The sequence below is a fragment of the Corylus avellana genome, chromosome 7, assembly GCF_965113065.1.
Source record: "Corylus avellana chromosome 7, dhCorAvel1.hap1.2, whole genome shotgun sequence".
Lineage (NCBI taxonomy): Eukaryota > Viridiplantae > Streptophyta > Magnoliopsida > Fagales > Betulaceae > Corylus > Corylus avellana.
In genome coordinates, this window is record NC_142496.1 from 25,069,713 (window position 1) to 25,094,709 (window position 24,997).

General features: G+C 36.0%; 3 protein-coding genes across 3 annotated transcripts; 2 read left to right on the forward strand and 1 right to left on the reverse strand.

Annotated features, from left to right (window-relative positions):
- Positions 1–1,428: 1,428 nt before the first annotated feature.
- On the forward strand, positions 1,429–5,537 carry LOC132183606 (uncharacterized). Its single transcript, XM_059596960.2, has 9 exons — positions 1,429–1,650; positions 1,773–1,898; positions 2,290–2,370; positions 2,532–2,620; positions 2,727–2,801; positions 3,585–3,646; positions 3,725–3,784; positions 4,387–4,599; positions 5,111–5,537. Exons 2-9 carry the CDS (start codon positions 1,776–1,778, stop codon positions 5,194–5,196), a joined length of 789 nt encoding a protein of 262 aa, XP_059452943.2. The 5' UTR covers positions 1,429–1,650; positions 1,773–1,775; the 3' UTR covers positions 5,197–5,537.
- A 4,827-nt stretch (positions 5,538–10,364) lies between these two features.
- LOC132183988 (uncharacterized) lies at positions 10,365–13,861 on the forward strand. The gene is made up of 2 exons (XM_088518592.1): positions 10,365–13,020; positions 13,482–13,861. Exons 1-2 carry the CDS (start codon positions 10,365–10,367, stop codon positions 13,859–13,861), a joined length of 3,036 nt encoding a protein of 1,011 aa, XP_088374718.1.
- Positions 13,862–16,935: 3,074 nt separating this feature from the next.
- On the reverse strand, positions 16,936–20,841 carry LOC132184613 (large ribosomal subunit protein uL3). The gene is made up of 6 exons (XM_059598308.2): positions 20,757–20,841; positions 20,011–20,111; positions 19,771–19,881; positions 18,635–18,939; positions 17,664–18,073; positions 16,936–17,431 (listed from the first exon to the last, which is right to left on the reverse strand). The coding sequence occupies exons 2-6, from the start codon at positions 20,093–20,095 to the stop codon at positions 17,173–17,175; spliced, it is 1,170 nt and encodes a 389-aa protein (XP_059454291.1). The 5' UTR covers positions 20,096–20,111; positions 20,757–20,841; the 3' UTR covers positions 16,936–17,172.
- Between the last annotated feature and the right edge of the window lie 4,156 nt (positions 20,842–24,997).

Here is a 24,997-nt window from a genome sequence, read left to right on the forward strand (position 1 = left end):
GAAAAAGAAAAATGGTTCTTGAGCTCTTTTGGATTATTTTAAGTACAAACAAGTTGTTTATCAGGTTTAATTTATTTTATTACAGTCGTACTAATGAGACCTCTAGCAGCTCCTAACCCTTGCACTGAGCTAAAGTCAAAGCCAGAGCCAGAGCCAAATGTCCCGCTCAAGTCCAAATGACACAATTTGGATTGTGCTCGGAATGAATACACAGCCTTATTAGGCAACAAAGGGTAGTTTTTAGACATAAATAAACGTAAAATCAGATTGTATACTTAAAATAATTTAGAGGTCATCGTGTAATTTAGGTCAACCATATAGACTAGTCCTTCGTTACTCTATGTTCAAATCACGATGATGTATATTGACCCTTCAATTTATGAATCAATGATTTCGTGGTCGTGAAGGGCATACCAGATCCTAATAATAATTATCATTTGTTGTTAAAATGGCAAAAATGCATGTGCTCAATACCTGGAATGACATGAAACACAATACGATTAATGCTATAAAATATAATGTAATAGAAAAAAAAAAAAAAAAAATCAAGCCAATTAACATTGGTCAAACACTATTTGCCTACAACATCAGCAGTAGTATCCAAATTGGGGGAGGCATATGCTTATGGGGAGGATTTGGTTTGTAGTGTAGTCTAATGCTTATGTCTTCTAAAATGAAGATACCCATGTCAATCAGCTTATTTGGATAATATGGTTTTATAATAATGTAGTCATTAGTGCAATATATGGAGCTAGGATCACATTCCGTAAAGTGAAAAGCTGAAATAGATATAGAATTATTGTCTCTTAGAAATAAGGCATCATCTCTTATGTATTTCATCGTTACCACCCTTACTTTTTCATAATCTAGCACGTATTTGTATATCTCGAAACAACCTGTCATACCTTAACCGTCAGGTCATCGAAAATCGAAGAACCTCCGTACCAATAATAAATTTCCGCTAGATGTTTCCACTAGATATGCCTCTTAAGCATACCCCAACTGTCCCGACGCAAGTGTATTTGTTTTATTGGTATTAACATCAATAGATACAAGCCCTCTTCGATGATCAAGGGTTCTATAATATAAAACATTAAATAACACTGATAGTCTATCCTCATCCACATAAGTCAAAGATTCATCACCTAAAGCCAGGTGGTTAAATTATTGGATGACAAGTACCGGCTATGATACTTTTTTAAACTGAATGATCTGTTTCATTTAGCATTAAACCACAAATACTAAAACAAGTAATTAAGCCAACAATTTTCTAAACCCGGTTCGCCGCAAAGATAAGGCCAAATATCACCAAAACGGCGCCGTCTTCCCGCCACGTCACGGGACCTGTCGTCGTGTGCCCGACAGAACAAGAAATTACACCCACGTCATCAGCCAGAAAGGCAAATCTCTCTTAACTCAGTCAGTTTGATAAGGCGGTCTCCTTGGCGATATGACCGCCCTCGTAAGCCCTACTTTCTCTAGGGCTCATTGGTGATAAAAGAGAGGAATAGCACAGAGAGCGCCACGCAAGCGCAAAACCATTGAGAAAACTGAAAAAGGGTAGAAAGAAGAAGAAAACCAGGGCTTATCTCAATTCGTTGAGCGGGTTTTCAGAGTTCAGATACTCTTTCTTCGCAGAACAATTCAACGGTAACACAAACCTAACCCTAGATTTTGTGACCTTGTTATTTCGTTTTTTTTTTTTTTTGCTTCAGATCTAGGTTTGGTTTTGAAAAATCGTGAACATAGCGGTGGATTTTTGTGGTTTGTAGAGTATGGATCGGTATCAGAGGGTGGAGAAGCCGAGGCCGGATACGCCGATTAACGAGAATGAGATTCGCATTACCACTCAGGGGAGGATGAGGAACTACATTACCTATGCCACTACTCTGCTCCAGGTCCAAATCCCCTCTCTCTCTCTACCTCTGTGGAACAAATGGACATTGTTAGTTACCATATTTGTTGTTCCATTGTTAGTTACTATATTTGTTGAAACCATGCCTGTACTTTTAGATGCGCCAGTGTTTGTTATTTTGTTGAAATTGTGGTATTTTTGGTAGGCATTACTTGGAAACAGAAGTTCTGTTTACATGTGATATTTAGTTGCGTTCATGTTTCCATTTCTTTATCTTACCATTTTGCTGAGTTCTAGAATTATTATTTTGTCAAAAAAAAGAGGGGGGGGGGGGGGGGGTTCTAATTAGTTATATTCAGACGTTTGTAATATTTATATTAGTGCTTTTCGCTTTTTTTATCTTTTCCATTTGACGATTTGTATCTTTGAATCAGGAGAAAGGATCTAATGAAATTGCTCTTAAAGCCATGGGCAGAGCTATAAACAAGACGGTGATGATTGCTGAATTGATTAAGGTACTTTACTAGCATAACTTATATTTTTCCTTGCTATTCCCTTTCTTTCTCTGTTCAATTTGTGCAAGCTCATTGTTTATTAGTTTTATTGATATTCATGGTTCTTTTTGTGCCTGCTTGCAAATTGTGTTTTACCCGTCAGAATTTGTTTTATTTCCCAGAGAAGGATTGCTGATCTTCATCAGAACACGGCAATTGGTTCTACCAACATAACTGACATGTGGGAGCCACTAGAAGAGGGACTTCTTCCGTAAGAATCATATAGTTGTACTATTTTTGTGCTGTTGCTGTTCTGCTTATTGAAAAGAAAACTTTTATGATGGCTGTTGGGCTGATGTTTTCCTCAAATGTTGCAGCCTGGAGACTACTCGCCATGTATCAATTATAACAATTACTTTGTCCAAGAAGGAACTAGATACATCCTCCACGGGGTATGCTAGTACTATATTGCATCTGAAGCTTATTGGTTTAATTTTTTAAGTTTTACTTTGTTCACATATGCAAAATTTTTTTATCTCTCCTCTTGGTTGTATAGATATTTCCTTGTTAATACTCTGATTTCGAAAATAATTATTAATTGAGACTATTTCCAGGTTGTGGAATGAAGTACGAACTCCCATCCATTTTCAGGGTTGTTATGATTATGATCTGTCGATATTTCTATCATATATTTTATGGTGGATATTACTTATTAAGAAAACATCTCATACTGGATATTTACTTGAACTTCTTGATGAACAAAAGTTCTTGCTCTTCTGTCTTCTGTTTTTTGAGTAGATATTGGTTATAGGGGCTCTCTTTTTTTTTTTTTTTTGTTAAACAATTTAAAGGTTTTTAACGCTAGGTTTGTTTGAAATTGTAACATTATAAATGGATCTATAGAGTCAGTGATATGGATCATAGAAAATTATGGGCGCAGTTGCACTGATCAATCACCAGATCATCATTTGGGCTTTTCAAAATGTATGAAGTATGAACATATGGGAGTTTAAAGAAAGTTGATGATATGAACCTGGAGTAGTATGCACTTCTATTTTTCTTGTTCAACCCTGTTTCACCATATAGTGTGTATGTAATATGATTTCACACTCCGCGTATTTTTTTTTAGGAAGGTAACCAATAACCATGTAGGGTTGGTCTTTTTTCAACCCCTTTGTGCATATTCATCTCTCTGCCCTTTTATTTATCAGTCGATTACTTTTATTATACTGCAGGTACATGCCACCTATTCCAGCTGATCAAGTGAAGCCCTTGACTGAATATGATTATGAAGGAGGTAAAGCAATAACTTTTTGGTTGGTATTGATATTTGTAAAGCATGTTGATGAATGTTACTTTATTCTTGTGGAATTAGAGGGCTCCCCTAGCATGCGTGGTAGAGGACGTGGTGGTCGTCGAAGGGGCAGAGGAAGAGGTAAGACACTTGAAAACAATATTTAATTATTATTATTTTTTTTGGGGGTTTTTTTTTTGTCTTTATTTTGTTTTGTTTCTAATATTTTTGGAGCTTGAATATTACCTTGTGGGGGAATATCTGGTTTGAGTTCTGAGTCTTAAGCACCCTGTATCCTATGGATCTTGTATGGTACTGGATGATTGGGACTGCTCATAGGCAATAATGGCACAAGGGTTTGGTAGGGGCTGCTGAATATTGATTTGATAATGGTCACTACTTTGTGGTTGTGTTATTTTTTTTGGTTGGTAATGGAGTGTGACTAAGGTTCTCATGCATGTTTATCTTTTGCTCTTGAATGTTTGTTGGACAAGTTTTTAGTCATTGTTATGACTATCTGTCAGCATATGAATTTGCATTGGCTGTGGTAGTTCTGTGAACGTTTTACTGGCTAGCTTATATTTGAAAGTGGATCATAAGCTTGAAAAACAAACAGCTGATGGCCATTTGCTCTTTCTTCACATTGGAACTTTTTTCTACTAGGCCATCTGCATAATTTGCATTGTACTTTCTCATCTCTTCTGATAGTGCAGAGCAATGATGTTGTGATTTATTGTGTACAGGGAGTTTTAACAATGGAGTTGTGGAATACAATGGGGATGGTGGCTTGGATGGTGGGCGAGGATATGGAGGTAGGGGACGAGGTCGGGGACGAAACCATGGCTATCGTGGGCGTGGAAGGGGGTATGGTGGTGGGAATATGCATCAAGACTTTAGTGGTTATAATAACTATGGGAATGAGTATGGGGGAGGGGCGCCTCCTGCATATGGCCGTGGTAAGCTTCTTTAAATTTTATTTATAATGTTTTGTTTTGTTTTTAAATAAATATTTTGAAAGCATTTAAGATGGAAAAATATAAAATCTTTAAAGCTTTATTTATTATTATTATTTTGAGAAGTAATTGGCCCCAAGGGGAAGGGGTAGGGGAGATTCGAATTAGTAAATTTCGTTTCATGAGGTGTGGTCTCTAATCGATTGAAATACCTTTGAGGTTAAATCTTTGAAGCTTAAATCCATCTCACAAGTCAGGACATATGCTTTTTGGTTGTTGAGGCTTTCATGAGATAGTTGCATAAATATTTATAAGGTTTAGCTGCAATATCTTGTGTTGGTTGGCATGATTAGCTTAATGGAATAAAATGTGGCTGAAAGTGTCTTAATGCAATTTTTTTTTTTAGGGTTTAACGTTTATCATAGGTTGTCATTATTTTGCTCTTGCAATTTGTATTTCAAATGAAAAACAGGTGATTACCTTTTGCTAAATCAAACCATTTTGAGTCTTATAGGACGAGGGCGTGGACGGGGCAGGGGCAGGGGTCGTGGCCGTGCATGGGGTTCCAGATCAGACGGTCCAGTCCAGGCAGATGCTTGAGCCCTAGACAAAGTATAAAATCTGGTTTATGTTGCAGAAAGTTTGGGATGCCTGCTCTGTTTATTATGTCTTATTCCGAGGGGAAGAATGAAAAAGAGAAAAAAAAAAAAAAAAAAATTAACTAATGATCTTCTAGGCATGTTAGTTATAGTGAGCTGCTGCATATTGTGCGGTTGCCATGTTTTTGTAGTTGGAAGGTAGGCTAACTTTTATTTTATTGCTGACAAAAACTTGGAAGATTTACACGTTTTTGTTTTAGATTAATAATAGGGCAGTACATTCTTTCATTTTTGATACTTAACAGTTAACAATTCTGAAAGGGGCATCAGAAGGTTTTAGTCTGTTGTCATTGTTGGGCTATGGTGTTTTGAGCCGTGAGCTAAGTTTCTTTATTATTTGGGGTTTTCATGGTCGTAAGGGGAATGTAGATGGCTACCATAGTTATAGGCTTATAGCACACAAGACAGATGAGAGGGGCGTGATCTAATACTTTTCAAGGTACAGTAGAGCCGAGGTAACATTGAAATAAAAAAGTGGTGCATGCAACATCTCTTTGGTAGGAATTGATTAGGGTTGGATTAGCCAAAGATATTGATGCGACCGTGAGGTGCTGGTGTTCAGATCATACCAAAGCTGATCCGTAGTTCAATAAATTAAACCGACTGTTATGTTACAACAATTCAAAAAAAAAAAAAATAATAATAAAAAATCCTATGAATTTGAAATCAGTCATGAATTGCGAGAACTCATCAGTTGGACATGAATCCATTTGATTTACTAAATGGGCCTTAAGGGGTCGAGCCATTTGTAGTTTCATGGAATAAAAAGTACATACGTCCTTTCAAATTATTAGTCAATTTGCAAAGTTCTTATAAACTTCGATGTCTCTTCAAATTATCAGAAAATTGCAATAATCTTCTGTATCAAAGAATGAAAATATTACCCAAAAAAAAAAAAAATTAGAAAATTAGAAAAACAAAAAAATTTGGTGACCCATGTCACTTGTTGAGGGTCACCAGACCCACCCATTGCCTCTGGATTTTATATATAATTTTGTCTTGTAGCCGTGTGGGTCTTTTTTAAGATAAAAATGGTACATCGTAATTTTCTGATAGTCTTGAAGGATATTGCTTCGATTGAAACGTGGCTCATAGTATCAATGGTCTTTAGCCCAACAACTGCTCTGCGTGTATAAAGTGAGAGATGTTGTGTAGCCCAATAAAAAAAATAAAATAAAAAAGGAGCCAATAATTCCAATAAAGAAATTAATCATAATAAAGTCTAATGAGTAAAACTTATTATCCTTATCATAAAAAGCAAATGCACGAGTTACCACCTCATTTTCTCTCTTTTTTTTTCTTTGTTTTTTTGGGTTCAAAGCATTTTGAGCAGGGGTGTTCAAATAAGGCAGTTATAAGAGTAGTAGCAGCAGCTTTTCAACCATTTTTATTTTTTAATTTAGGGAATAAAACTATTTTTTGATTCCCAATAAATTTCCTTATTTTTTTTTCTATATGAATTAAATACTATTTCTTTTTTATCATTGCAACCAATGAGAGAAGAGAGATGAGGAAATTGTTAGGACATATAAAGGAGAGAGGAGAGAGAATTGTTTTTTTTTAAAAAAAAAAAATTTAATAATACATTGGGCATCTAAGAAACATTGTAGATGCCCAATGATGTTGGTTATATTTAGGGCTTTTGAGTTTTGATGTGAATGCTTTTTTGTGATTTTTTTTTTTTTTTTTAATGAGCTATAGGAAGTCTGCTGCTAGTACTCTAACCGCCCCGTCAACTGCTAACCACTTTGGTATACAAATAAAAAAATAACTAACCCCCTAGTGCGGTTGCGGTTAGAGTTTTTAGGGTAGGGAAAAGCATTTAATAACCACTAACTACTACCTTTATATAATAATAATAATAATAATAATAATAATAATAATATAACATCCAAAACAACGCTATTTTGGTGTTTTTGGCCATGTATGACTATATGCAGTGGCAAAGCTAGCCTTTTCATATTGAAGGGGCCGCTAAACTAAATTTTTTTTTCTTAAGTTTTCTTTTTATTTTTTTTTAATTATTAGGAAAAAAAAAAATTTCACCATGTAATGAACTTGTACTTTTTTCTATTTTTTCTTCTTTTTCTAATCACTGGTACTTAAATACAATGATGAATTGAGCTTAGAATTATGTCAAATTCTCCAGTTAAATGTTTAAATTCTAACAACCAATATCCTCAATAGTTAATAACAAAAATATTCAAATTACAAGACCACTTAAATTAGGAATTAAACATAGAGTACAAACCTCAAAAAGTGTGACATGCGTTGAGTTATTTTGCACTTCATTGATTAACATCATATTCTCATATGTGATGACGCAATCCAGGATCAAACTCCAATGAACTAATATCAAATTTACATATCGAAAGCCTTAATTTAATAAAGTCGAAACCTGAGAGAGTATTTGATTTGAGAAATTGAGAGGGACTAAACCACTAAGGGAGAGAGAGGGAGAAGAGAAAGGGAGAGAAGAAGCCGGAAGCTTGAGAAAGGGAGGAAAACAAAAAACAAAAGAAAGAGAGTGGATAGTGGGAGACAAAGAAATTAAGTAAATAATATAAAACAAAGTGAGTGGTGGGGAAGAAGAAAATAAAAATTAAAAAAAAGTAAAAAAAAAAAAAGAAAGAAAGAGGAAGTTGGCAGAGAAGGTGGGAAAAGAAGAAAAATAAGAAAAAGAAAGGAAAAAGAAGGTGAAGCGCGAGATTTGAGAAGTCAAGGAATAATGGAGGAGTTTAAAAAATTTCACGTAGGGGCCGCTTATATATTTTTCTCTTAATAGTTTGAAGGGGCCTGTGTAAATTTTTTTTTTTTTTAAATCCCACGTAGGGGCCGTGGCCACCTCTGGCCTTCACGTGGCTCCGCCACTGACTGCATGTATATTAAATATAATGTGGTATGTGATGTTTTGTGTTAAGCTTTATTCAAAAACATTGCTTGGCTAAAAAAAAACATGTTCTTTTCATCTTTTTGGGAATACTTTAGCCCAAAACATTTAAAATAAGCTCAAAACACTTAAAAACCTCAAAAACTCATATAAAAAAAGCGGTTATTAATTTGAATAACCGATAACCGCCTAAGCAGTTACGATTAGCGGTTATAGTCAATAATTAATAATCGCTTATGCAGCCCTAATTTTGAAGACAAATCCCTATGATGACAGAAAATAGCCAAACCAATTGATGAACAATCCTCTGTGAGAAACTAATGAGGAACAAATAATAATATGACTATCATATAACTTCTCGTTTCTCTCTCTCTCTTTCCACGTGCTTTCTACCATGGACAATTGAAATTTATTTCATAAAAAGTTAACCATGGGTATTGAAAAATCTAACATAAATAGACTATCAATAATTTAGCCAATCGTGGTCGTTCATATCACTAGTTAATTGGCTCCTTCAAAATTGATCGAGATCAACCTCATAAAACTCATGTTTTTCACATCCATTTTGTAAAGTGAAGTTATTTTTTGAAAGTCGCCTACATATTTTGCATTACGCATCGAAATGTTAAAGTTTTCATTAATTTTCATTATTGCACACGGAAATGGTCAATTTTTCATTATTACATGTAATGATCATGTACACATGAAAGTACGGGCCAAGTACTTTTCGTCAATTTTCATTATTACACAAGCAAATGATCAAGTTTTAGTCAATGTCGGGGGACTAACGGCTGTGTTTGGTAAGAGGTTGGACCGGACTAATACCTCAATTCCAATTTTTTTTTTTTTTTTAAATCAACTACATCATTCTTATTTTTTACGTCACATTAATAATTAATTATTATTATTATTCAAATAAAAAAAATTACTACAAAACAAATTTTTTTATATAAAATATTCTTACTTTTTTTTTTCATATCAATTAAATATGTAACCACTCCCTTTTTTTTCATTCATTTGCCAAACACAGTCAACAAGTCAACAAGTATAAAGCTAAAGCTTCATAATTACACGTGAGATGAAGAAGATAAGGAAAACATGTTCATGTGGAAGCTCAACTATTCAAGTCTTATAAAAAAAATAATAATCTTATGAAGCAAACTTGGACATAATTATGAGCAAAGGCCACGTGCTGTCTTCACATGACAATAACAGCCTCACAAGTCTCCTTCTAAAGTTCAAAATAATAATAATAAATTCAACTATAAATTAAGAAAAATCATTTGACATCAACATTAACGACCCAGAGAAAAGCGCTAGCCACATCTGCGCTATTACCCCAAAAGGACTAGTCAATTTAGAGTTTCCCTAGAATTCATTATAAAGCCCAGTTGGATAGTGGGCTTCTTCTTATCTTCCCAATATGGGACCGGAGTGTTACAAACTCCCCCTCTTAAATTCCTGACGTCCTCGTCAGGGCTACGTCATGCAGTGCTTTAATACCACATGGCCTGGTGTTAGTAGGTGGCTCTGATACCACTTGTAACGACCCAGGGAAAAGCGCTAACCACATCTGCGCTATTACCCCAAAATGACTAGTCAATTTGGAGTTTCCCTAGAATTCATTATAAAGCCCAGTTTCACCTAGTAACTAGGCAATGTGGGACTTAGCACCCATGACTATCTTTATAAACTACCCACTCTATGTGGGCTTCTTCTCATCTTCCCAATATGGGACCGGGGTGTTACATCAACAGCAACAATTACATCAAAAACTGAATTTACTAAGCTTAATACGACTGGTTAACATGGAAGGAAACATTACAGTATAGATGTTACTTATTCATATGCATATATGCCTTATCAAACAAAACAAAATATAAGGAAACAATTATATACTTGCAGGACATAGGCAGCAAAATACTTAATTGTGAGCAAAAAAGTGCAATGGGAAATGAAATTTCAAGTAAAAACATAGAGATCGAAACAAAAAAATAAATAAATAAACAAAGTCCATTAAAAAGCAGTCATAAGATTGAAGGGATAGCTTTATTAATTGACCGCATCACCATAAATTGAGTTATAGAGAAGTAAAAGAATCTATAAGCACTTACCAGCTTCTCTATAAAATGCATACGTGAGGAGGCAAGAGTTCATCCAAACCCCTCAAAGACAACTCTAACACCCACCTTAACCCATCTCTCTCAAACCCCAAAACCATGAAACCTCGTTCTGTTTTTCTTCTCTTTCTTACCTTCTCTTTGCTATTGCAGACCTCCACTCCCTCAGTTGTGCCTCTCCAGCTCCTCTCCCTTTTATCTCTGAAATCTTCCCTCAAAGACCCTCTCTCCAACTTGCATGATTGGGAACTAACTTCCGCCTTTTCCACTAGTAAGCCTAATTCCCAAGTTGACCCAATTTGGTGTTCCTGGAAAGGTGTCAAATGCAACCCCAATTCCACACAAATCACCACCCTCGACCTCTCTCGCCGCAATCTCTCTGGTGCAATCCCGGCCGGAGTCCGGTATTTGTCAGGCTTAATCCACTTGAACTTGAGTACCAACAAATTCGATGGACCTCTCCAACCCGCTATTTTCGAGCTAGCCAAGCTTAGGACCCTAGATATCAGCCATAACCAGTTCAACTCAACATTCCCACCTGGGATTTCCAATCTCAAGTTCTTGCGTGTCCTCGACGCTTTCGACAACAACTTCACCGGTCCACTCCCACAAGACCTCATCCACCTCCGCTTCCTAGAGCTACTCAACCTCGGCGGAAACTACTTTGAAGGTAGCATCCCAGCGAGCTATGGTGATTTTCCGAGGCTCAAGCTTCTCAGCCTGGCCGGAAACGTGTTGGACGGTCCAATACCACCACAGTTGGGCTTATTGAAGCAGCTCGAGCAGATGAAGATTCATTACAACAAGTTCGAAAGCGGCATACCCGTGGAACTTTCATTGTTGTCGAAGCTTAGGCACTTGGACATTTCTAATAGCAATCTCTCTCGCACTCTTCCACCTGAACTAGGCAACCTAACGATGCTCGAGGAGTTGTACCTCTACGAGAATCGAATTTCTGGAAAAATCCCCGTGAGTTTTGGGAAGTTGAAAGCCCTAAAGATTCTAGACCTTTCCGAAAACCGCCTTTGCGGGATGATTCCAAAAGGATTGGGCACCTTAGAGAGACTCACTTGGTTGAACCTACAGAGCAACAACCTAATTGGAGAAATACCGGAAACGATCGGCAAATTACCAAACTTGGACACGTTAGAACTGTGGAACAACTCCCTAAACGGTACTCTCCCTCGAAACCTCGGTTCCAATGCCAAGTTGAAAAGTCTCGACGTGTCATCAAACTTGCTAACCGGTAAAATCCCACCGAACCTCTGCCTCGGAAATAGGCTATCCTCGTTGGTTCTATTCTCCAACCGGCTCATCGATCAGATCCCGAGATCGTTAACCAACTGCACTTCATTGTCTTGGTTTCGGATCCAAAACAACCAACTAAACGGCTCCATTCCTTACGGTTTCGGGTCCTTGTCGAATCTGACATTCGTTGACTTGAGCAGAAACAACTTCTCAGGGCCAATCCCAGATGATCTCTTCAATGCCATCAAGCTAGAGTACATCAACATCTCCTATAACCAATTCCACGCCATTTTGCCCGAGAACATCTGGAATGCAACGAAGTTGCTGATCTTCTCGGCCAATTCTGCCAAGCTCATGGGAGAAATCCCTAGCTTCATCTGGTGTCAAAGCCTATACAAGATCGAGCTCGAAGGCAACTCTCTCAACGGTTCCATTCGTTCAGATATTGGCCATTGTCAGAGGCTTCTGTTCTTGAAACTTGGTCGTAATTCACTGAGCGACATGATCCCTTGGGAGATCTCCACGCTTCCGTCAATTGCCGAAGTTGATCTTTCGCGTAATTTTTTGACGGGCACGATCCCATCCAATTTCGCTAATTGTACCACATTGTCAAGCTTCAACGTCTCGTACAACTTGCTAATCGGACCCATCCCATCTGGTGCGATGTTCTCAAACATGCATCCATCGTCATTTTTGGGGAACAAGGGTCTATGTGGTGAGGCATTGGCGAAGCCCTGTGCGAATGTCATTGAGGTTCACAGGGAGCAGCCCGAGTGGAGGGTCAGGGCCATAACGTGGAGAATCGCCTTGGCGGTTGGAATAGGCATATTCACGATAAGCCTATTCGTGATAGGCTTGTTTGTGAGGCGGCGTCGAATTCGGGTCAGTGACGACCACGAGATCGAGATTGGGATGTGGAGGTTGACTCCTTTCCAGCGGTTGAACTTCACTGCAGATGATGTGGTCCAGTGTTTGTCCACCACAGAGGATAAGATCCTGGGGGCAGGGTCCCAGGGGACGGTTTACAAGGTAGAGATGCCAGGTGGTTTAATCATAGCAGTGAAGAAACTGTTGGGCAATCACGGAGTGGACGAGTTGAGGAGGAAAGGAGTGTTGGCCGAGATAGAGGTGCTAGGCAAAGTGAGGCACCGAAACATATTGAGATTGTTAGGGTGCAGCGGCGATGGGCAATGCACCATGCTACTGTACGAGTACATGCCCAATGGGACTTTGTCCCATTTATTGCATGGAAGGAGGGAGGGTCGTCATGAGGATTTGATAGCCGATTGGGTCACGCGATATAAGATTGCGCTCGGGGTGGCTAAAGGGATTTGCTACCTTCACCACGACTATGACACCGTGATCGTGCATCGCGATCTGAAACCCGATAATATTTTGTTAGATGAAGAGATGGAGGCCAAGGTGGGAGATTTCGGGCTGGCAAAGTTGATCCAGAGTGATGAGCCAATGTCGGTCATTGCAGGAACGTTTGGCTACATTGCACCAGGTGCGGTTTCGAATGTTTGTTTAAAGCCTGATTGTGTTAAGAAATATAAAAGTACTTTTAATACCTAGTTAGAGAGTTATTCCAAACAAAAAGTTGGCATGCTTGGTAAAAAATTTTAAAAGTATTTCTTTAACTTTTATTCTAAAAATAGTTAAAACGCATTTACAGAAAAGGTTTAAAAATGATACTTTTTTCTAAAATGCTCTTTTTAGTTTTAAAAGTTCTACTTCCCGACGCAATCTCAAACATGTTCTTAGTATTATTTATCGGGTGATGAAATCTGACCCAAGTTGAGTTGCACTTCTTAAACCCTAATATATATATAGAGGCTCGAATAATGAAAAAGGGGCTTTTCTTTTTCTATGGTATAATGCACCCACGTTGGCATGCATGCATTTGTATTTCAACACTTTGTGGTGTTCATTAGAGCTAAATTACGACGTACATGTGTTTTGTTGCAGAATATGCTAACACTCTACAAGTTGATGGAAAGAGTGATGTGTATAGTTATGGGGTGGTGTTATTGGAGATGTTAACCAGGAAAAGACCGTTAGGTGCTGAATATGGGGAGGGGGAGACCATTGTGGATTGGGTAAGGTCTAAGATTGGGACCGAGGATGGTATCAATGACATCTTAGACAAGAGTTTAGAAGCATCATCATATGAACCCGTCAGGCAGGAAATGGTGCAAATGCTTGGAATTGCATTGCTTTGCACCAAACGGAACCCGGCCGACCGACCCTCCATGAGGGATGTCATGTTGATGCTGGATAAAGCTAAGCCCAAGAGGCCATTTGTTAACCATACTGTCTTAACTGAAGATAGAGGACAAAGTTCTTAATCTTTAAGGGTTTTAGCTACTCCCACCACAAGGAAAAAAAAAAAAAAACATGAAATTTGTACTCATGGGTGAATGTATGATTGTTGTAATATATATATATATATATATATATAAGAGCATATTGGGGCGAAACTAGCATTTATAGTTTGGGAGGACAAAAGTTAAAAGTAAGAAAATTTGAGAGGCATATTCTATTTTAAAAAAAATTCTAAGGACATTTTTTAAAAAAGTTTGAAAAAAACATAAGGCTCCATGTGGTTGGCCCGGCCTGTATATATAAGCGGGTGTATAGAGTGCTTCCATCTTGATGAACGTCTATGTAGTATGTACTTATCTTTCCGTTTGCATGGTGTTTCCGTGCATTAAAAACTTGTGAGTTGTCAACAAGTTAAAGAGGACGATATGTGATTTTTTTTTTTTTTTAATAGATGAGTTTGGAAACCAAAACAACACACAGAAACAGAAGCAAATACAATTGAAAGACAAGATACGTACGGCCGTCAAAACAAGGTCGCAAAAACTATTAGAAAATTGCAATATATAACCCTTTGTACCAAAAAATGAAAAAAAAAAAAAAAAAGAAAAAAAAAAAAGAAAAAAGAGAAAACATTACAAAAAAAAATCAGAAAAACATTTTTTTTTTTTTAATTGTAAGTGTAATTTTCTCTTCTTTTTTTTTTTTTTTAAGAATATTTTGGTGGTTGCTGTAGCCAATCTCCACATGCTCGAGTTGCGTTAAGAACCTCAACTGTGGTGGTCTCGGACCGTCCAACATGTTCCCACCTTGAGCATCAATATACCACCATAGGTCCATAGCCCGCTGAGACACTACTTTCAAAGTAGCTTTTGCCGAGGTCGAGTGCTCGCGCGAGAAAGCAGAGGTTGACAAGGTCTTGCGGGAGTGGACCCGTAAAGCTATTGTTGTAAGCGTTGAGGAGCGTAAGAACTTGAGCTCAGAATCCTTTTGATTTACTAAATGGGCCTTCTACTGTTGAGCCATTTGTAGTTTCTTGGAATAAGAAGTACATGCATCCTTTGAAACTATTAGTCAATTTGCAATGTTATATTATGAACTTGCAATGTCTCTGAAAATTGCAATAGCCCTCTCTACCAAAAATGAAAACAGATATCCTTACAATTTTGTTTTAAAAAATGAGCAATCATTACAAATTTTTTTTTTTTTAAGAAACTTCACTTTAGACTTCTAAATTACCTTGCGTTTTGACAAGCCTCAAAACTTCAAAACCTTTAAATTTGAACCCCTGAACTTTCAATTGCAGTCAATTTGAATCCTTCCGTCAGGTTTAAATTGAGAGATTTTAAGTTCGGGAGGCTTGTCAAAACGCGCGATAATTCAAAAATCTAAAGTGAAGTTTTCCCAATTTAAAAAAATAAAAAACCAAATTGGTGACCATGTCACTTGTTGAGGGTCACTAGGCCCACCCATGGCCACTGGATTTTTTTATTTTTTATTTTTTATTTGCAAGTGTAATTTTGTATTTTTTTTAATAATATTTAGGTGTAGGTCTTTTCTAAGACAAAAATGGAATATTGCTTTGATTGAAACGTGGCTGACAACTGCTCTACGAGTAAAAAGTGAGATGTTGTGTATCCCTTAATCATAATAAAGTCTAATGAGTAAAACTTATTATCCTTATCATAAAACCAAATGAACCAGTGTCTTATGAGATAATTCAATCGGTTGGGGATCACGCCTCATAAAGCGAAGATCACTAGAAAGAAGGAAGAGAGAGAAGCCTTTTATGTCACATCTTTATAAGTTTGGCTAATTTGAATTAAGCACGTCTTCTCTATTATAATTTGATCATTTAATTATAATTCAAATAATGATTCATTGTAAAAGGTGGAAAAGATAAATTTAGCAAACTTAAAATTGCGTCCTCGTCCTAGTAATTTAGTTGGAACCTGCATCAATAAACATATAGGTTATCTTTTAGTGCTTGGTCCCAAGATCATTCATTTTCAAAGCAGATCCAAAATCACTATAAATTTGAAAACTTCCATCTTTGGTAGGCATATGTTTAAATTATCACTTATTATCATAAAAGCTTAAGCTTATAGGACTTTAGTATTTAAATTAAGATTAAAAAAAAAATCCAACTAATTATAAAATATTTACTTAAAATAAAGAAATAAATTAAAAAAATAACATTTAAACTCAAAAGCGCCACTGATTGGCCTGAAATTTGAAAAAGGTAGCACACGCGCAAGAAGGGGGTCCACTACTTCTTCATTCAGGGGGACTAGCCTCATTACTTCCCATTGGCCCGCTTAACCCACTCATCAATCAGAGTGTTCAAGTGACTTGCATTGATAGATCCCCTAACGTTAATTTGAATTGGTGGCTAGAAACTTAAAAAGCAAATATTTTCTAAATTGGAATTCGTGTTTATAAAGCAAAGCAACTTAACCAGGTAGTTCTTTTTAGCTTCTTTGGTTAGGACTACTTCGCAATTAAGTATGGAACTAGGCAAATATCTCAATGTCCTTCATCAATTATTAGTGGAAGAAAAATCTTGCCATTCCACCAAATAAAACCCATAATCATCTCACAGGCATATACATTAGACCAATGGGCCATACAGACTTGCGATTTTCACATGCCTTGTGAAACAAATGAAACCCAATTATGTTTAAGCAAATCAATTATAATCAATAGTGGAGAATGCACACCACCTAGTCATATTTTTAACAAACCAGCATTTTGAGGCATGATTTCTAACCAATTAATCTACTCTTTAGAGTCTAACTAAAAAAGTAATCCTAACCCGTAAAGCAAAATTAATCAAATACATATAAACAAAGGCTTATATTGTGAAGAGTATCGACTAGGTCAATAGATTTTGAAGCCTCAGGCGAGAAGTTAAAGTAAGAATTTGTCTTTGGTTCATTGGGTTTTTCTTCTTGTATTTGGGTTTTAGTTTTGCCGGTTTTAGTTAGGTGCTTCATGTGCCTTGCGCTTTTTGTAAAACTCCATTATTTATCCACAAAAAAAATGGCATACTAAAAGATGTAAAGTGCAGCTATCTATCACTCAAGGCAAACAACAAAAATAGAACGACAACCAAAATTTCAAAGCAGTAATAATCATTTGAAATCTCAATATCCTTACCAATACAAAACTTAGCCAAAATACCGTTCAAAACCTCAACATGACGAACCAAAGAAATAAATCCTCAGCATGTCAAACCACAGAAACAAATTACGAGACTCAAAGTTGTCCATATAGAAAATTGCATGGCATAGCCTAAATTAACCTGATGACCAAAACACCTGACAAGGGGATATTATTATGCCTTGACCCGTCCAAAGAACTTCTGTTTCTCTTGTGTTGTCTGGAAGCGACCATGCCCAAACTTGGAGGAGGTGTCGATGAACTTGAGTTTGATCTCCTCAAGAGCAACACGTGATGTCTGCTTGAGCAGAGACTGGCGCAATGTAACAACCCTCTTCTTAGGTCCAACACAGCACCCCTTGATCATAAGATAATCATCCTTGACAATACCATAGTGAGGGAAGCCACCCATTGGAGTAATCTCCTTCTCAGTCCTAATACATCAACAAAGTCATAAATGTTAATTAACAATATCATGTATTTATCAAAAGTAGCCTGTAAGATAACATTCGAAATGGACATGCCTAGTATATAGACCACTCCTACTAGAGGATCAAATTTCACCACAGGAGTCCTAAGGCCAAAGAGTTCTTAGGCAAACACCTGAGCATGGGAAACATTTTTTTTACCATCTGAAGAATTTCAAAGTTCACTCAAGCAACTAACCTGTCAAACTCGGTGCAAGCAGCATGTGTCTCCTGCCCACCCTTGCCAAGCTTGTAGATCTTCTTATTCATCTCTGTTCGGTGGTGGTATCCATTCTGACCAGCCCTGGCAACTGTGAACGAGACTCTGGCAGGATGCCAGGCACCAATACAAGCCACCTTCCTTAGACCCCTGTGAGTCTTACGGGGAAGGCGGGTAACACCCCAACGAGTGACAACACCTTCATAACCTTTACCCTTTGTCACACCAATAATGTCAATCATCTCATCCTTCTGGAAAACAGCATCCACAGGGACTTGCTTTTCAAAGAAGCCGTATGCATAGTCCACCTTCTGAGCCACAGTTCCGCCATTGACCTGGATCTCCATCAGGTGTGCTTTCTTCTGCTTCAATCCCTTCATTTTCCTAATCTGTGTTATATCAGCCAGAAGCACTCATGTATTAGCCTAGGACCATAGAGGTCAATGAAGCAGGAAACAAAAAATTAAGTATGCCATGTCAAATGAAGACATGCCCTACCTTCATGCATATGAAGATATCATCAATAAGTTACCTATCAAGAAAGGACTGTAAGCAAAAAAAAATGTCTCAAAGGTTTTTCAATCTTAATTAATTTTAAGAATCGAATTTCAATTCCAATTGGGATATGTTAGTTTATAACCTGTTGTAGCCAAAGAAAAGCCAGATCTGGCTACATAAAAATTGAAGTGCTGGTATATGTTTATTTGGGTTTATGGCAATCATTTAAAAATATATAGAGCTCTAAAATATGTTAATTCTCAAATTTTGGTACTGGGACTTCATAATCCAGCACCAAAAATCATATATTTAGAGAACATCTTGGGTTCCAATCACATGCTACAGCAAAAATCAAATTATAAATTTCATGAACCATGACATAGAAAAATAAATTTAACGTCAATGTAAATTTAAAGGCATGAGAATTTTGATACCAATTTGAATGTTCATACCTGAGTGTGAGCCAAAACCCGAATAACAGTGGCGTATTTTTTCATTTTCTCCAGCTGTGCTTGGATATTCTTCTTTCCGTCTTCAGATTCATATTGCTTTGAGTATTTTGTGAAAGCCTTCTTCTTGGACTTGCACCAATTCTTGTAGAATCTCCGCTTCACCTCCTCACTCAGATGCTGAGCCCACACAGTGTTCAATGAGCGAAGGCCTCGTGGTGTCTTCACATAGCCAACAACTCCAACAATAACCATTGGAGGAGTCTCAACAACGGTAACAGCCTCACAGGTCTCCTTCTTGTGAAGTTCTAAAAATAAAAAATAAAAATATAAGATAAAAAAAGACAAAAGAAAATTGCAAGTAGGAGAAACTCTAATAGCAAAAGGGTTGACCATATAAAAATCATTTAATAAAAAAATCATTTTTTTATATTCAAGTTTTTTGCCCCAAGGGGAGGGAGGGGGGGGGGGGGGGGGGGGAGATAAATTAAGAAAATCATTTGACATCAAATTGAATTTATTTAAGCTAGAATACATCTGGTTAATGGACAAGAATTCTTTCCATTTCATTGAAATTGAGGAGTCATTTCATGGTCAAGATCTTATTTCAGAATGCCACGTGGTAAATATGTTGCCACGTCATTTAAAAATATTGACCGTGAAATGGCTTCTCTCCATTTCAAGTGAAATTGAAAGAATCCTATTCACTGGTTAACATGAAGGAAACATTGAATGAATTATGGTCACTTATTACTTCCCCTAGCAAACAAAAGAAAATATAAGGGAAATAATATTGTTGCAAGAGATAGAGCAGCAAAACATTTGCAAGCAAAAAGTGCAATGGACAATGAAACTTCAAGCAAAAACATGGAAAAACATAATAATAATAATAATACTAATAATAATAATTGTCACCTTACTTTAGAGACATTTGGCTAAATAAAATATCACAAACTTTCCAAACCACTCCAGTATTTAAGGTAACCACCCATATATATGTAGTCCATTCCACCATTCTACTAAGTATATACCAATTTTTATACATTCAAGATATCTTTAACATCAATCAGTAAATAGAAATCAAAGCTATAAATCAGTCTATGATGCTTAAAGAATAAACAATTAAGAAATTCACTCACTTGATCCAGGCTTTTCAACCTCCCTGACGATGTGAGTCATACCAGCCTTGTAGCCCAAAAAGGCAGTGAGCCTGCAAGGCTTGGTTTGGTCATCCTTGGGAAAAGCCTTCACTGAATAAGTCGAGGTCACCAATAATCATTAGATTCACAAAAAGCATAAATTGCAAAAATTCAATCTTTCCCTGAATGATCAAGCAAGAAAACACTGCATGTCAGATAACAAATAACCTAATTACATACCCTTTCCCCTGTGACGGGCAGCTCGCTTCCTTGGAAGAAATCCAAGGGATCCATGCCGGGGATGCTCAAACTTCCTGTGAGACATTTTCTCCCTGCTTCACCTACAGAAAACATCAACAACTTTAATACTAAGCATACGTGTTAAAGGCTCTTGCGTTGGTACCAATATACAAATCATTTCAAGCTAATACAACCATAAAGAGCATTTTACCAAAAAAAAAAAAAAAAAGAGAGACAATTTTCAAACAATATTTTTCGGTAGAAATTCATTGTTTTAGCTAGAGAGTAATTTAATGACAAAACTAACACTTTAAAATCAACATGTCTTCCAAATAAAAAATATATAAGCTTAATAGATAATGTAGAAAAAATTATAAGGTTAACCGAAATCTAAAATCAAAAACAACAATAATAAGATTTCATGTTGAAGTTTATCAATACGGCAACATAAGAAGTACTAGCACGCACAAAGAAATATATGAAGAATCAGATTCAAGCAAATGAACAAAGAACAATGTCTTGTTAATCAATGGCCAAAATCCTAACAGTAGTAACGAATCCAATACAAGGTGCGAGATTATAACAAGAGTATAATGATGTGTTTGGTTGCTAAGGAAATGAACGTTAAAATAGCGCAAACCAAGATTATGAATCTAATAAGAATCATTTTCTTTGTTCCAGTTTCTGGGCAACGAACAAACAGAGACAGAGAGAGCGAGAGAGCTAGAGAGCAGATGAACAAGAACCTGAGCTTCGGCAAGACGGCCACAGCACCCGCAATAGAGTTTGGAATAAACCCTAGCGGCTGTTTATATAATAATTAGATTTACAAAACCAACCCCAATGGTTTTTATAATTATATAAGAGCCCCTGCCTTAAATTTCTACCATGTTATTAATTTAAAAAATTTAAATGGGGTGGCAAATGGCAATATATTCATTACATAGTATAATATATACAATTAAATACAATAAAATAAAAAAGAAATGGAGAAGATTTTATTCCACTTTTCACACCCAACATACTGAAGGAAGTTAATTTATTCTCTCCATTTTTTTTTTAAGAAATTATTAAATTGGTTATATTATTTGACCTTCTGAAAAATAATCTGTATTATTTGACCTTCATAATAAAATGATCCCCTATAAAATTTTTGATTATTTTTCAAGATAATTTTTTTAACATCACAAATTTACCTTCAAATAAATAAATAAATAAATATTTAAAAGAAAAAAAAAAAAAAAAAGTTTAAGGTGGGGTGATCGGCCACCCTATAATTGACCATTGAGGAGATCGAACCACCATGGTTATCCCATTCCTATAATCATAGTCATTGGAGTGATTTAACTTCTACCTACGGTCATTCTATAATGGTCGACTACTTCACCTTCAAACCTTTTATTTTTTACAATTTTTTATTTGATGACATTTTGTAATTTTATAATGACTAAGAAAAAAAAAAGGGCCAAAAATTTGTGTAAGATTATTTTGTTACATAGGCATGGCACATGGGTTTCTAAATTCATTTTGAAATCACAGTTATTTATTTGTTGCAAGGGTTAAATACATTTTTAGTTTATGTTGTTTGCACCTCTACAAAATGACTACCTCGGTTTAAAAAATATTAGAAATAGTAACTACGATTTTCTTGCTAATTTTTTAGTCATTCCACCAACAAATCTTACAGTATGTCACGTCAAGCCTTTCAGCACCATATACATGTTCCCATGCTAAGTCATGAATTGCCACATAAGCATTTACTTAAAAGTAACGCCCACCCCCCCAAAAATGGTAAAATGAGTTGACTTCAATTGCCTTAAAATAATGTACATTGTTAGAATTAGATTTCAAAATGACGTTGTTTTGTAAGACAAAATTACTATATACGTATCTATAACCAATAGATTAAAAGTCAATAAATCATATCTCAAATTCAACGATAATTTTAAAAATCGCATCACATGTAGGAGGATCTTAAGTGAACTTTTGAAAGACTTGTAATATTACTCATATAAATATGGGCACTCGAAGTTACTCATATTTCGCTATCTGCACATATGACAAATAACGAAAATGATATTCACCCACCCACCCAAGATTAGGAACTAAAAATTCACCTACAACCCATGCAAATGGATGGATAGGAAACCCAAAACTATTTTTAATCGCTCATTTGAACATCCTAAGTAGAAGTGGCAAAGTCACCCCTTTAAGTTTGAGAGTGCTCAATATTCTTCAACTAAGTGGCCAGAAAAAAGAAAAAAGAAAAAAAATGTCAGATCACTCATTTTAGTCATTGAAATGAATTGGTCACGAGATCTAAATCGAGAGCAATGATATATGACACTCTTATGTCTCTTTTATACCACTCAAAAAATGAAAATGATTTTTAAAATCATTATAGTGTTACCCCTAAATCCATTAGTTATGATAGCAACCTTTACAAAAAAAAAAAAAAAAAAAAAAAAAAAAGGGGAGGGGGGGTGGGGGAGGCGTGGAGGGGGCTAAATACCCTTTTAAAAAATGACTACCTTCGTCCATCTTTCGTTAATAGAATTAAAAAAATTTCACTTATTTTTGTAATTAGGGGTGGTCAAACTATCTTTAAAGGCATTGGGGTTGGTTCGGTCAACTCCATATCGGCTCTAGAGGTGGTTATAGGCTATCCCATTTTTGGCCAATGGAGATGTTCGACCACCCCTATTTTAGCCATTGTGGCTGAGCTATTCCCTAATTGTATTTTAAGGTGGAAATTCATTAATTTTATGAACAAAATATAGATAGAGATACCATTTTCAATTTTTTTTTTAACATGTCTTTAGTCATATTTTCATATTCATCTATGATAGAAAATAAAATTTTAGGTTGAAAAAAATAAAGGCATGCGCTAAAGGGGTATTTAAAAAAAAAAAACAAAACAAAACAAAAATCCAAATTAGGGCTACCTCACCCATTCATCCAGCACCCGCGTTATAAATAGTGATTTACCCTCGTTCGCTGTTAGCACTTTGCATAAACTCAAGGGATTGCAATTCCTTTGAAGAGAATGATGAAAATCTCTGTTCTGTGCAAACGCAGCACCGTTGCCTCGGTGCAGTGAGCGGCACTTTTCCACACGAGATTTCTGACTCTCCTTCTACCTCTTGTTTGGCTTCCGAGAAAACGCATGAAAACGATTGTCAATGTCAGAAAATATGTGTTCTCTTATTATTCCCTTGATCTCTGCATATGTTTCCTTATTTTCGGCAATTGATAATGCATTTTTGTGTGTATACGTTCCTGATTTTGTCTGTGCATAGCTTGGCCGAGAATTGGTGCTTTCAGTTTTGTTGCGGACAAAAAAACCTTTCAAACAAAAGAAATTAAATTAGCTTCAAAATACGAGTAAGAATGTGTACATGGTTATCTGGTTTGGGACTAAGATTTTCTATATTCCAATACAAATGAGTGAATCAAACGTTGCAAGTCTACATGTCTTGTCGTTAAGGTTTGGGCTTCACGAGGAGAAAGCAAGCTGTATATCTTTAATTGTATACTGCTGTTTTTTTCCTCATATGAAATCAATTGCCATTTCTTTGTTAATTTCTTCATTCTCATAGTCTTGCTGTTCAGCATAATTTATGCCCTTTTACCTCCCTTTGCTATGTTCTTTGTTTTCTCTTCATATGGAACTCTCATTCTTGTCACATCTGTGGTGAATGTATCTTTTGGCTAAGAAGTGAAGCCCTTGTGGTGATATCTTTTGTGTAAATGGTGTTGGATAGTATTAGTGTATTAGGATGCTGGATGCCTGCCTTGGATTGATTATGTGGTGGCCTTTAGGGTTTAAAAAATTCAAACTGAAATATATGCTTAACAGTTGCATCCAAGTATTTAATTTGACTCAAGAGTTACTTTGAATTTGCCTTGCAGGTTCTAGGATTAAGCCTCAATAATCGGTTATTTTATCTTATTGCTGCAATCAAGTTGAACTTCAGAAAGTTTTCTACTATGACTTTATGTTGTGTTTTTCAGGTGTCTTTTTAAACCAATAATGAGAGCATTAATCTTTTCCCCTTTTATGGACTAACCCAATACGCTTATAAGAACATTCACAATGGTTTATGCAAATTTATATGCAAAATTGATTGCCAAAACTCACTTATAATGTTTTGTCACCTTCCCATTTTAAATGACATACCTTTACAAGTCCTTGCTTACATGCTTTAGGCTAGTCATCAAGTTAAAACTTGTTAAAGGCTAGTCACTATTAAATATTGACCATAAAGTGGAGAGAATCCTATTATGATTTCCACTCCTACAGTTTTTATAGTGTTCTTTTAAAAAAAAAAAACTAGGAAGTGTTGGAACATGGAATGAAAGGATAGAGAATATTGGACTCTTCTTTTTGTTTTTATGTTTTCCTTTCCTTTCCCTTTTTTTTTCTTCAATATATCATTGAGTTATGTTAGTCTGTTGGCTCTTTAAAACGATATGCTTGTACATGTATATGTGGTAGGAGCTGTTGAATTTATCTTGTATATTGTATTGGATGGCTAAAATTGATACCAGTTAGGAGGAAAATGGTAAAGAAGGAAACTAAAGAGCAGACATTCACACTTTCTCACACTCGTGAGTTTTCAAGAGTTATTAATAAATCAGTTTAAGCATAACGGAAACAATATTGAAAATACATTGTGGGACTTCTTCAAAAAGATGAACTTATTCCTCCTTGAGAGAGATTGCGTTTTTTCAAGATATTTGCATTTTACCTATCATGACTAATCACAATTTAGTACTCTCTACCATCCTCAACCAGATAGCCATACGTGCTTTAATTTTTCTTTCGTGTTTTATAAAATATATTTTTCACATGTTTTTATGGCTTTTTTTTTTCCTCTAATCAAATACAAAAAGAAAAAAGACATTGAGGAAAGCAAAAGTGATGGCCCCGTTTGGCAAACCACATTACATGTTTTATTTTTTTCTTACAAAAGTCGACATTTTA

What these genes read in the sequence shown, in the direction of transcription:
- LOC132183988 (XM_088518592.1), top strand. Translation starts at nt 10,365, where the DNA reads ATGAAACCTCGTTCTGTTTTTCTTCTCTTTCTTACCTTCTCTTTGCTA. An exon ending in GTTTGGCTACATTGCACCAG is followed by an intron (nt 13,021 to 13,481) that starts GTGCGGTTTCGA and finishes GTTTTGTTGCAG; the next exon opens with AATATGCTAACACTCTACAA.
- LOC132183606 (XM_059596960.2), top strand. Translation starts at nt 1,776, where the DNA reads ATGGATCGGTATCAGAGGGTGGAGAAGCCGAGGCCGGATACGCCGATT. An exon ending in CTAGAAGAGGGACTTCTTCC is followed by an intron (nt 2,621 to 2,726) that starts GTAAGAATCATA and finishes CAAATGTTGCAG; the next exon opens with CCTGGAGACTACTCGCCATG. An exon ending in GCCTCCTGCATATGGCCGTG is followed by an intron (nt 4,600 to 5,110) that starts GTAAGCTTCTTT and finishes TGAGTCTTATAG; the next exon opens with GACGAGGGCGTGGACGGGGC.
- LOC132184613 (XM_059598308.2), bottom strand. Translation starts at nt 20,095, where the DNA reads ATGTCTCACAGGAAGTTTGAGCATCCCCGGCATGGATCCCTTGGATTT. An exon ending in GGTTGAAAAGCCTGGATCAA is followed by an intron (nt 18,940 to 19,770) that starts GTGAGTGAATTT and finishes TTTTATTTTTAG; the next exon opens with AACTTCACAAGAAGGAGACC. An exon ending in GCTTGCACCGAGTTTGACAG is followed by an intron (nt 17,432 to 17,663) that starts GTTAGTTGCTTG and finishes TTGATGTATTAG; the next exon opens with GACTGAGAAGGAGATTACTC.